This window comes from Diabrotica virgifera, chromosome 5 (genome assembly GCF_917563875.1).
Source record: "Diabrotica virgifera virgifera chromosome 5, PGI_DIABVI_V3a".
Taxonomy (NCBI): Eukaryota; Metazoa; Arthropoda; class Insecta; order Coleoptera; family Chrysomelidae; genus Diabrotica; species Diabrotica virgifera.
Window position 1 is genome coordinate 243,427,916 of NC_065447.1, and position 13,432 is coordinate 243,441,347.

Here is a 13,432-nt window from a genome sequence, read left to right on the forward strand (position 1 = left end):
CTCTAACAAAAAATGTAGGTTAGATAATTATCTATAAAAAATATCTTAATGCTTTTTCCTAAGAGCCACTGTTTTTGAGATACAACGATTCAAAGAGTTGAAAGAGTTCTAATCGTCATAATATGTATTAGTACACCACGTATATACATACATCACTGAAGCTGTAATACAAGTAAACATAATATTCTATCGGTCAACTTAACTTATATTACACATACTAATATAAGATTATCAATATGATAATGTTTCTACTATACAGCTTGCGGTCTACCGAGGGATGCAATGTATAAGCTGTATTATATTACAGTGCCAACAAAAAATCTTTACAAAGTGAATGTAACGCGAAAATAATAAGAATTATTTGAATTTTATGGCTTAATCCCAACAAAAATAGTAAATTGATATGACAAAGTATTAACTTATAATAATTCTTTTTATTTATGCGCCTTACTTCAATTTGTAAAGATGGGTTTTGTCGGAATAAACACGTTCGTCGGCTAATCTAATCACCCTATTTTTTCCTCAGAAGGGTTTGACCATAATAATGAACGACAACTTTATTTGATGGCTATAATGATTTTACGAGAAATATTAAAGCTGCAGAACAACGTCGTAGAACGTCAGCAACATCTTCATCTTCTAATATTTTATTTGATCAATCTATGACAGTATCTACCACTCGACAGAAATTTCTTGCAAATACTCACAACAAATCTCGGTTCATTTCAATGCAGAAATAAAAGTTTATTGCTGAAAATATATCTAAAACAAGCTAATAATGATGCTGACGTAATGATAATTGAAACAGCCATAGAGCAATTCAATTTAACAAATACAACTATTGTTGATGGTGAAGATGTAGACTTCCTCGTATTACTTACTGGTAGAACTATAATCGAAAATTTTAAAACCTGGAAAAGCTCAACACCAGTCGGAAATATATTCATCGAAAAGTTTATCTACTTTTGCAAAATGTCAAAATCATATACTATTTTTACACACAATAACTGGCTGTGATACGACATCTGCATTTTTCAGGAGAGGTAAAACGACTGTTTTTAAAATGTTTGAAAAACAAGATTTACTTGAATGCTGAAGTTTTAAAAAAAACTAATTCAACTCCACAAGAAGTTATTTCTAACGGAATTAGCTTTCTTCTCTCTATGTATGGAGCGCCTAAGAAAACTACGTGCTTAGATAAGTTTCGATATGTATGTTTTTTTAAAAGTACTCGAAACAAAAAATAAGTGCAGTTACCTTGTTTTCCTCCGACCTCAGCGGCTGCTCATCAACATCTTTTTCGGGTATATTACCAAGTTCAAGTGTGGCTTGGTTATCAGCTAGATCCAACTATGGGGATGGAAATTAGTCGACAGTTCATTAGAACCAATTCAAACTGTACCGGAAAAACTCCTGAACACAATTTTTTTGCAACTGTAAAAAGGGATGTAGCGCTAAATGTGGTTGCAAAAAAGTTGGACGGTTTTGTTCGGTAGCATGCACTAATTATCAAAACCGGTCGTGCTCCAATGTTGAATCACCAACAATTGATGATTCATTTGATTTTATCGAGGAGCCATGCGATGTATTATTGGGACAATTTACTTGCACCCAGGATGAAGAAGAACAAGAAGAAGAAGAAGAAAAAGAAGAAGAAAAAGAAGAAGAACTAGAAGATGAAGAAGAGGAAGAAGAACTATGAGAAGAAGAACAAGGGAAGCAGAAGTATTAGAAAATTATGAACCAGTTTGATAAATTTCCCTTTTTTTTTTTAATTTATACCGCTTTATATAACTTTTATCATTTTTAACCCTTGCCAATATCAATTATTAAATAGCTTTAAATTAAACAGAATCATAACAGATCCGTGAAATAGGCCTACTGGCGAAACCACGTTAAAAAACGCGCCAAGTACACTATCTCAAAGGTGGTGTGGAAACGTGTGCGCATATTATGACGATTACCACTTTTTGAATCGTTATATCTCAAAAATGGTAGCTCTCAGGAAAAAAAGTAATAAAACATTTTTTATAGATAATTATCTAATCTATAGTTTTTGTTAGAACTAATTTTACGATAAAACTTACCGTTTCGCTGAAAATCGCTAAAAACCATATTTGGTGACCTTTGACCCCGCGTAAAATTTTTAGCACGGGTCGGATTTATGAGGACTTTTTAGATATCATTTATGATAATATTTTGAACAATCCAGCCAATTTTCAGCTTGATGGTAATTTTTGTAGCCTCGGATGCGTAAGTTGACCAGAGTATTAGTACAACTCTGTAATGTCTCTCTGGGGGTTTGTGTTACAATAGGTATCAATAGCGGATTATCAGCAGGTTGGTTTTTAAAATTTCGCATAGATCTTGTCGCTCACTATACTGACACTGACATACCGTTATTTTTAGGGGACCCGCTAGAGCACATATCCACAAAGGTTTGGGTGTAGACGGCTCGCAAGAAGATGAAGATGAGTACCAGACCTATAGAAAAAGAATGATGCTGGCGTACAGATTTAGGCCAAATCCCTTTGTGAGTCATATTTGAGAAAAACAAATAGTCTAAGATCCGAATATAGATCGATCTGTACCCATCTGCTTTCCGGATGAAACATTTTTTTTTTATTAAAGGGCCTAGCCGCGTAAGATGATGAAAAGTGCCCCCAACTCGATTCGAATTCCATATAGGCCACCGTTTAGCATATATAGTGAAACTAACTTTCTGAAATTTTTAGCCCCCTAGGTGGTCATGTGACCCACCTAGAGCTTTTTATGTTTTTATTTTTTATCTCAGCCGCATCGAGAACTAGCGAAAAACTTTAAATAAAAAAGTTGTAAGCTTTAAAAAGTTCTGTCCGAAAATTTTTTTTTTAATTTTTGGCGGGAAATTTAAGTTTTAGAACGATTTTAAAATTTTAAATGAGTATAAAAAATAACTAAGACATTCGTTTTCACGAAAAAAATATATAACGTGTATTTTTGCATAATATTTCACCCTGAATTTTTTCAAATTTTTAAAATTGGTGAAACGCACCTTCAAAAATAAAAAACCGCATTTTTTCGGTTTTTTTTTTCGTTTTTTGATACAATTTTATACATATTTTTCAAAAAAGGTAACACCGTCACTGGAGCAGGTAAAAAATTTAAAAAGAATTGGGGTTTGCTTAATAAAAATTTTTTGTAACACCATCCATTTTCAAGATACAGGGCGTTGAAGAAAACAAAAGTTTACACATTTTTTACGATTTTGCCGAAACTACTGGCAACATTGTAATAAAACTTGGCGGGTTTTAAGAGATAGTTATTGTGCATGTTTTGACATACAATTAAGTATTTGATATTCATCATTGGCGCGCTTAGGGGTAATGGTCTGAATTTTCAAAGAAAAAAAGATAGTACGCCACTGACATATTTCAAATTAACAATCATTTTTAAATTCCTCATTCAATTTGCGATAAAAAAACTATCTTATCATTTTTTCATACGAGGCGCCGTTTTGCTGCAAAAAATAAAATATCTTAACGCTTCCAAAGTATTCGAATTGGTTTTTATAATGGACGTACGAGTTTACGTATGTAGATGTAGAAACTACTAATAGAAGTTCGAATACTTTGTAAGGGTTAATATGTTTTATTTTTTGAATAAAAATGGCGCGTCGTATGAAAAAATAGGAAGATAGATTTTTTGTCACAAATTAAACGAGAAATTCAAAAAGGATTGTTAATTTGAAATATGTCAGTGGCGTACTATATTTTTTCTTTAAAAAGTTCAGACTATTACCCGTATACGCGCCAATGATAAATATAAAATTCTAAATTGTATGTTGAAAGATGCACAACAACTACCTCTTAAAATTCGCCAAATATTATTACAATGTTGCCAGTAGTTTCGGCAAAATCATAAAAAATGTGTAAAATTTTGTTTTCTTCAACGCCCTGTATATTGAAAAGGGATGGGATTACAAAAAATTTTTATTAAGCAAACCCCAATTATTTTTCAATTTTTTACCTATTCTAGTGACGGTATTACCTTTTTTGAAAAAAATGTATAAAATTGTATCAAAAAACGAAAAAAAAAAACAAAAAAATGCGGTTTTTTATTTTTAAAGGTGGGTTTCACCAATTTTAAAAATTTGAAAAAATTTAGGGTGAAATATTATGCAAAAATACACGTTATATATTTTTATATAAAGCTTACAACTTTTTTATTTAAAGTTTTTCGCTAGTTCTCGATGCGGCTGAGATAAAAAATAAAAACTTAAAAAGCCTAATTAGGCTCTAGGTGGGTCACATGACCACCTAGGGGGCTAAAAATTTCAGAAAGTTAGTTTCACTATATATGCTAAACGGTGACCTATATGGAATTCGAATCGAGTTGGGGGCACTTTTCATCATCTTACCCGGCTAGGCCCTTTCATTCATAGACAAATATTTCTACAAAATCGTGTCATAGCTATCTTTAAAGGGGGGGGGGGGTGGCGTAGGGGTTGAAATCAATATTTGAAACACATTTTTTTAAAGTATGATAGATTTATTTTATTTTTAAATTAAATAGGCATATTAAGTATAATTCATAGATTATTCAAGAAAAAATTGAAGGAAAATTATTGAAAAATATGCCAACGTAGCAAATTTTTGAAGACACCTCAAAATATAATGAATTTTGCGGTGGACATCAGAACTCATCATTTGGATCATGGTAAACAAAAAATTCAAACAGATTTTATTAGCTTATGAGTTTTACAAGGTACCGCTGTTGAGTTTTTAAGTTTTATCGACTTTTGACTTTTTGATATTAGAGGAAAGGCACCAAATTTGAGACACCGTCGTATATTTGTGTACGATGAGTTGACATCTAGTGAAAATATTGAAAACTGATCATTCTGTGAAGTTAGTAGTAGATCTGCTTTTAGTTGGCGCTTAGACCGTTGTTGTTTTGTCGACGTTAATTTGATTTACACCATACACAAAGTTTTTCAGAATTTATAAAACTTACAATACATCAAGGTAAGATGATTACATTTACTCCAGTAATTTTTTTTTGGTAGTTTAATATTAGTTAATGCATTTTATGCAAATTAAACGGTAATTGTGTGGCATACATAACCAACAAAAATCCGTTTTATTTTTTGACGGAAAAATCCTAATTTGAGACACCTGTAGGTTCCAAATTTGAGTGTCTCAAATTAGGACCCCGTGTAAAATTTTTATTTTTATGTATTTTTTTGTTTGTAGATGCGGCCAAAAAATAAAAAATGGAATGCAAATGATATGATACAGGCTGTAAATACAGTAAGAAATAGAGAGATGGGCTATTTGAAGACATCAAAAGTTTTTGGAGTACCAAAAGGTACCTTAGAACGATATGTGAAATCAGACGAGACTCCAGAAGAACTCGTCGGGATATCAATTGGCCGCCGACCTATTCTTCCTTTGGAATTAGAAAATGAGTTGGTTGAGTATGGAGCAACTATGGAGCATCGTTATTTCGGGCTAAGAGCGCGTGATATAAAACGACTGGCATTTCAACTTGCAATACGAAACTCAATACCACATCCATTTAGCGGAGTCAAAAAATCAGCCGGAAAGAAATGGTTGAGACTCTTTCTGAAAAGGCATCCGACGCTTTCAATGCGTACTCCTCAGGGAATGTCATCTGCTCGAGTAAAATCGTTTATTCATGAAAATGTATCCAAGTTCTTTGACCTGTATGAACCAGAATATCTTAAGCTTACTAACCCTGCACAACGTATATTCAATGTAGACGAAACAGGTATTACAATTGTTCAGCACAAACATAGCAAAGTCATTTCTTTGAGAGGGAAGAAGCAGGTTTCGTCACTTACTTCAGTAGAAAGGGGCAAGCTGATTACTGTTATTTCATGTATGAATGCTGCAGGAGTTTTCGTACCACCATTATTAATATTCCCTAGAAAAAATATGAAAACAGTTGATGTTAGGAGCTCCCACTGGAGCAGTCACAGAATGCCATGTGTCAGGTTGGGTACAGGCCGATATTTTCACTAGATGGCTACAACACTTCATAAAATTTACTAAACCTTCAGCTGCAGACCCTGTTCTTCTCATCCTTGAGGCCACTATTCTCATACGAGAAACGTTGCTCTAATAGATTTGGCCAAACAGAATCATGTGACGATTATTTGCCTCCCACCACATTCTACACATAAAATGCAACCGTTGGATGTTACTTTTATGGCACCGCTGAAAACTTACTACGCACAAGAAATAGAAAACTGGCTTAGAGAAAATCAGTTGAGTGTTGTGTCGCCTTATGCCATTGCCAGTATTTTTTGTAAAGCGTATAACAAAGCTGCGACGATGGAAATATCTTGCAATGGTTTCCGAAAAACTGAACTGGTCCCTATTTGTCGCCATATTTTTAGGGACTTTGAATTTGGAATTCAAGAGCACTTGGAAACACAAAACGAAAGGGACGAACAAATAATAGAACCAAACCATGAACAACCAAATCATCCAATGCGAGAAGATAGAACATCTAGTCCACCACTACCTCATCAACAACTTGTGTCTCCGAAACCACTAAAACCACTAAAAAGCCACATGCCAGATCAAGAAAGGCTTCAGTAATTACTCTAACACCCTACAAAGAAGAATTAGAGTAAAGTTTGCAGAAGAAAAAAGCAAAAAAACTAGTACCCCACCTAAACTTGGATTGTGTATTAGCTCCAGAAAAAAACAGTTCAACAAAAAGTGTTAGATCAGAAAAAACAGCAACGTCCGAAGAAGAAATAGCAGTACACGAAAACGCAGGTCAATCTTCTACATCAAAAGGCAAAACATCAAGAAGGAAACGGAAAGTTTCTTCGAGTTCAAGTTCAGATAGCAGCGAAGACTTTCCATTAGCTGATTCATCGTCTGAAGAAAGTGGAGAGAACGACGCGGAATGTCTATTTTGCACCGGAAAATTTTCCGACGATAAATATGGAGAACGATGGGCAAAGTGTTACCAATGTGGCAGGTGGGCACATGAAGACTGTGGAGAAATAAAGTCCAGCACATTTATTTGTCTTTTCTGCGAAGGAAGGGCTTTTTTGAATAGTATCTCAAATTGGGGTACCTGTCTCAAATTTGGATACCTGGCTATCTCAAATTAAGCGACCTTTTATTTTTAATATTAAATGTGGCAAAAAAATTAAATGTATTTTTTTTTGCAAAAATATATGTCTTATTCGCTTTATTTATTTTTTGTTGTGTTGTAGAAACACTAAATTTAAGTTTTCGAAATAAATGTTTTAAAAATTTTGAATATTCTGTTTTATATGTGTTTTTCAAAAAAAGTGTCTCAAATTTGGTGACTTTCCTCTACTCGAGAAGTCAAAACAACGAATTTTGCAAAAGAGGGTGAAAATCAACATGTTTATTTTTGTTAATACAAAAAATAAGCAATAAACAAAAAAGATCACGACAACGTGTCTGTCAAACCAAAAAATGGTGCACACCGGAATATCTTTTTGAATTGAGGAGTAATTTGCAAAAGAAAATGAGAACAGCTGTTGACCGTTGTTCACTACGTCCAAGCGTGTTGGCGCGAACCTGCTGCAAAGCGAGTCGAAGATAGGGATATTCAACACTATCTCTCTACCTCTCTACCTTTGACTCGCTTTGCAGCAACTTCGCGCCACCGTGCTTGAGCGTAATGAGAAACGGTCAACAGCTGTTCTCATTTTCTTTTGTAAATTACCCCGCGATTCAAAGACATATTCCGGTGTGCATCACTTTACGATTTGACAGACAAAAAAGAAATTGAAAATAACAGTTGACAATACTTTAAAGGCGTTTTTCTCAAAACTGCTTTTTTTCAAAGACTGTAGACACTGTATCTCAAAAACAACTTTACATATTGAGATATTTTTTTGTTTTATGCTTATTTTTTGTTTAACAATAATACATATAAAAAACTCTAACATGAAGTAAAACACTTATGTAATTAGTATATTTATTAAAATTTAAAAAATCCCAATGGATTGAGTAAAATATGTCCAATTCAGAACGTTTTCAGACCTATCGGTCCATCATCAGTGAATCTACAATAAAATAAGTAATCCCACTATTAAAATTGAAAGATGGTTGAAATTTTGAAAGCTAAAAAAGTGTGGTTAGATTACTTACGAGCATACTTCCTAAATAGCCCCAGAACCAAACAATGGTTGAATTTTTAATTCGATTTACATTATTTAAAAATAATATTAAACAGGCTAAACGCCGATGTTACAAGGATACAACCTAAGGGAACATGGTGAAACCCTACCAAAAACTCAATCAACCATCTTAGGCCAAAGTTGACTATAAAGTGTCAAAATTGTGTAAGGAGTAAGGAACTGTTCGAAGTGACATTGACAGTAGAGAAAAAGGTAGTCGATTTTCAATGTTTATTAACCAAAAGGTCATGACACAAAACAAATGATAAAGATTTTAATATCTGAAAGTGTCTAACATTTTTAAATATATTGGTTTTTGAAAAGAAAATTGTGATATACAAAAATAATTTAGAATATAAGATTATTTATGTTGACTGTATACTATAACATTAGATTGATCAAATTGATAGAAAGAAAGTATGAGCTGCTGTCAATAATGACAAAAAGATAAAAACAGATGATGGTGAGAGAAGAGAAATAGAGTATTAGTTGGAATGTTATTGTACAAAATGAATAGATAGGTAGGCAAGTTATTCAAGTCTATATTGTATTGGTGGTTGTATATGTAAAAGGAAAATATTGTTATTTAAAAAATAAATGGAAATTTTTTTCCTAAATAATGGATTTGAGTTAGGATACAGTCAATATACTTAATAGTGTGCAATATGTAAATGTAAAGGATGGTAATTCTTATGAGATGTTTTATTTTATTTTAAAAACTTTTGAGAGAATTCTTGTGACAAAGTGAGGGTATGTGAAGTTGAAGATAAAGAAATAAATGATAATAGCCTAGTCCAGTTGATAAAAGAATGAAATTAATATTGAAAATGTACTAAATAAAATAAAACCAAAGTAAGAAAAAATAATATTGATATAATTTAATTGTAATAATAAAGGGTCTGAATGTGGGAACTGAAATTAAGTAATCGAATGTTAGTTGGAGAGGTAAAAATTACTTGGAAAATGTCAAAGACAAAAAGTAGAGGGCTGTGGTGTAAGGTAGAAAGACAAGAGTTTTAAGGGAAAGAGAGGGATAGAGATATCTTTCTACCTTACACCACAGCCCTCTACTTTTTGTCTTTGACATTTTCCAAGTAATTTTTACCTCTCCAACTAACATTCGATTACTTAATTTCAGTTCCCACATTCAGACCCTTTATTATTACAATTAAATTATATCAATATTATTTTTTCTTACTTTGGTTTTATTTTATTTAGTACATTTTCAATATTAATTTCATTCTTTTATCAACTGGACTCGGCTATAATCATACATTTCTTTATCTTCAACTTCACATACCCTCTCACTTTGTCACAAGAATTCTCTCAAAAATTTTTAAAATAAAATAAAACATCTCATAAGAATTACCATCCTTTAAATTTACATATTGCACCGATGATGGACCGATAGGTCTGAAAACGTTCTGAATTGGACATATTTTACTCAATCCATTGGGATTTTTTAAATTTTAATAAATATACCAATTACATAGAAGTGTTTTACTTCATGTTTTTTAACTATATGGTATACAGCCAACCTAGGGAACTTCCCTTTTAGAATAATAAATATGTTGATTTTCACCCTTTTTGCAAAAAAAATCGTTGCTTTGACTTCTGAGTGATAGCAAAAAGTCAAAATTCGATAAAACTAAAAAACTCGACAGCGTTAGCTCGAGAAACTCATAATCTAATAAAATCTTTTTGAATTTTTTGTTTATCATGATCCATCGATGAGTTCTGATGCCTATTTAATTTAAAAATAAAATAATTCTACCATACTTTAAAAAAAATGTGCTTGAAATATTGATTTCAACCCTTAAGGATAGCTATGACACGATTTTGATAGGCAACCTATGCTAGAAATATTTGTCTATGTATGAAATTTAATAGAAAAGATGTTTCATCCGGAAAGCAGTTGGGTACAGATCGACCTATATTCGAATCCTGTACTAAAACGAGATAAAATTTTAACGTTTTTTTTTTGTTTCAGAATAATCCAAGAAGACCCTATTATTAATTTGAACTATAGAAACGTAGTTCTTTTACTACATTTTGTATTATACTGTGCAAATTCATATGCTAGAATAATTATGGAATTATGTTAAATGCTAATTTTTTGTAAATAATAAAATAGTATGAGTTTATTTTTGTTTTTTGAAGGAAATTTGGCCATTTGTCAATCCAAATATCCATAAGAGCTAATATGTTAGACAGCATGGTGCAAATGAAAGGAATAAATTCGTTATTTCGTAAGCAGGCGACTTTAAGGAAAAATCCTGCAACATGTCGATTTTTATTTTTCAGTTATGATATTGTGGCATATTATATGATATACTAGTGACGTCACCCATCTGGGCGTGATGACGTAATCTATGATTTTTTAAAAGGAGAATAGGGGTCGTGTGCAGCGTTATGCACCTATTAAGAATTGTCAGTTTATGTATTCACTTAAAAAAAAAGTTCATTCGAACGGTTATTTAATTCTCTGTTGAGCAATATAAACATTAACATAATTAAATAAAAGAGAAAAGTCCCAGATGCAAAATTCATTAATAAAATAATAATATATAATTATTTAAATCGGAAACTTTTCTTATTGGAACTCCTTTCTTTAGTAGTTAATTAAGAATAATATAATTTTTATTGTAGAATAAATAATGTTATTTATTATACACTATTTTACAGTTCATTTATTTTATTTTCTAATAATTTTCAAAAACGTTGTTTCGTCCTTTAGAACTCGTCAGCCAGGTTTACCGTATCCGACAAATAAATATTATTATAATAAAATATTCCCGTTACTCTGAGTATCTTCATTTATTTTTCTTTTGCCAAAATAATTGTAATTTATTTATAGGTTCCTGTTTTAAACGTCCAGCTCTCCATTTCATACAACGGTACTGCAAATATCTAATATTTAAGTGTTTTAATCCTTGATTTCAATGAAACGTTCCTGTCATATATGAGTTTCTTCACTTTTACACAAGTACTTAGAACACATTTCTCAGTACTTGTACTTGAACTCGATATTTAAGCACCAATTATTTTAAATGTACATATTTAAGGACACCAATTGGTTACTTAATACTTAAATTTCTTGTTTTCAAGTACTACTTAACCGTAATACTTAGTACTTATTTATTCTTGGTACTCGTACTTATACCTAGTTCCAATTTGAATAAGTACTGATACTTAAGACTTCAGTACTTTTTGTCGGTACTTACAACAGCTCTGATATACAGAGTGAGTGATGAGGAACTGTACATACTCCTACCTTGTATAGAGGCACCTATGGGGAATAACAAATGACCATTAAAAAGTGTCTGCTCCCATTGTTTAATAATATACAGGGCGAGTTTCGCATTTTGACAGAAATTTGTATTCGTCATAATTTTTGAACGGTCAGATCGATATGTCTCTGATTTTGGTCAATCGTTACACTATTACCACTCAATCAACTGATTTATTCAAACTAGAAAAAAATCAGGTCCGGCTTTAAAAAATTAGTTCGTTTGGGCCTTAGGAAAATTTTCACCCTGTATACGCTTTTTGAAAACCTTAATATGAATTTTACAAATAGACAAATAGGCAATTAAAATGACATATTTATTTTTTTCCCCACGATTACTTAATTTTTTATAAAAAAATCAAATTTGACTGAATTAAAAGTTTGGTAAAGTAAACCATAGATTTAAAAAAATTAATTTTTTTTGAACAATTATTTAATTTATGTTGCCAGCCAATCAACTGATATGTTCAAACTAGAAAAAAAATCAGGCCCGGATTCAAAAAATTAGTTCGTTTTGGTCTTAGAAAAAATTTCACCCTGTATACGCTTTTTGAAAACTCTAATATGAATTTTACAAATTAGACAAATAGTCAATTAAAATGGCATATTTATTTTTTTCCCACACGATTACTTAATTTTTTATAAAAAAATCAAATCTGACTATGAATTATTAAAAGTTTGGTAAAGTGAACCATATTTACTAGAAACCAGATTTAAAAAATTAACTTTTATTACAAAAATGAATTTTTTTTGAACAAATATTTAATTTATGTTACCACCCAATCAACTGATTTATTCAAACTAGAAAAAAATCAGGCCTGAATTTAAAAAAATAGTTCGTTTTGGTCTTAGAAAAAATTGCACCCTGTATACGCTTTTTGAAAACTCTAGTATGAATTTTACAAATAGGCAATTAAAATGGCGTATTTATTTTTTTGCCCACACGATTACTTAATTTTGTATTAAAAAATCAATTGTCAAAATCGAAATTTTACCATAACAATAAAAAAAATTAAACGTTTTTCTTAAAATTAAAAGCTTCACCATTTTTTTTTCTATACCACGTGTAGATCTAAAACCCATAACACTTCTCTTTGGAAGTTTAACATAGACGTGATCAAATAGATAAATTTCAAATTTTTGCGATTTAACTTTGCAATTCACGAATCTGCACCTTTTATTTTTAAAAATTCATAACTTTTATGAGAAGAAGACTGAAAGTCTACAACAATTTTCATAGTCTTCACAATGGTAAGAGATATGTGCTGTAAAAATTTCAGAAAAAAATATTAAAGTGGAACAGAGTTGTAGCAAGTTAAACCGTGATTTCATTTTTTTTTCATTTTTAGTTTAAAATTTCGATTTTGACAAATTTGATTTTTTAATAAAAAATTAAGTAATCGTGTGGGGAAAATAATAAGTATGCCATTTTAATTGCCTATTTGTCTAATTTGTAAAATTCATATTAGAGTTTTCATAAAGCGTATACACGGTGACATTTTTTCCAAGACCACAACGAACTAATTTTTTAAATCCGGGCCTGATTTTTTTCTAGTTTGAATAAATCACTTGATTGAGTGGTAACATAAATTAAATATTTGTTCAAAAAAATTAATTTTTGTAATAAAAGTTAATTTTTTTAAATCTATGGTTCACTTTACCATACTTTTAATTATTCATAGTCAAATTTGATTTTTTTATAAAAAATTAAGTAATCGTGTGGGGAAAAAAATAAATATGCCATTTTAGTTGTCTATTTGTCTAATTTGTAAAATTCATATTAAATTTTTCAAAAAGCATATACAGGGTGAAATTTTTCCTAAGACCAAAACGAACAAATTTTTTAAATCCGGGCCTGATTTTTTTCTAGTTTGTATAAATCAGTTGATTGGGTGGTAACATAAATTAAATATTTGTCAAAAAAAAATTAATTTTTGTAATAAAAGTCATTTTTTTTATCTATG

The 13,432-nt window shown here is 31.0% G+C and overlaps 1 protein-coding gene across 2 annotated transcripts in view; it reads left to right on the forward strand.

The window, feature by feature from the left end:
- Window positions 1-10,323, forward strand: part of LOC114325103 (uncharacterized) — a 78,431-nt gene extending 68,108 nt beyond the window's left edge. For both annotated transcript variants that reach the window (XM_028273043.2, XM_028273041.2), the window contains exons 9-10: window positions 2,410-2,533; window positions 10,170-10,323. In XM_028273043.2, coding sequence (XP_028128844.1) covers window positions 2,410-2,533; window positions 10,170-10,196 — 151 coding nt within the window. In that variant the 3' untranslated portion in view covers window positions 10,197-10,323. The remainder of the gene's footprint in view (window positions 1-2,409; window positions 2,534-10,169) is intronic.
- Window positions 10,324-13,432: the final 3,109 nt, after the last annotated feature.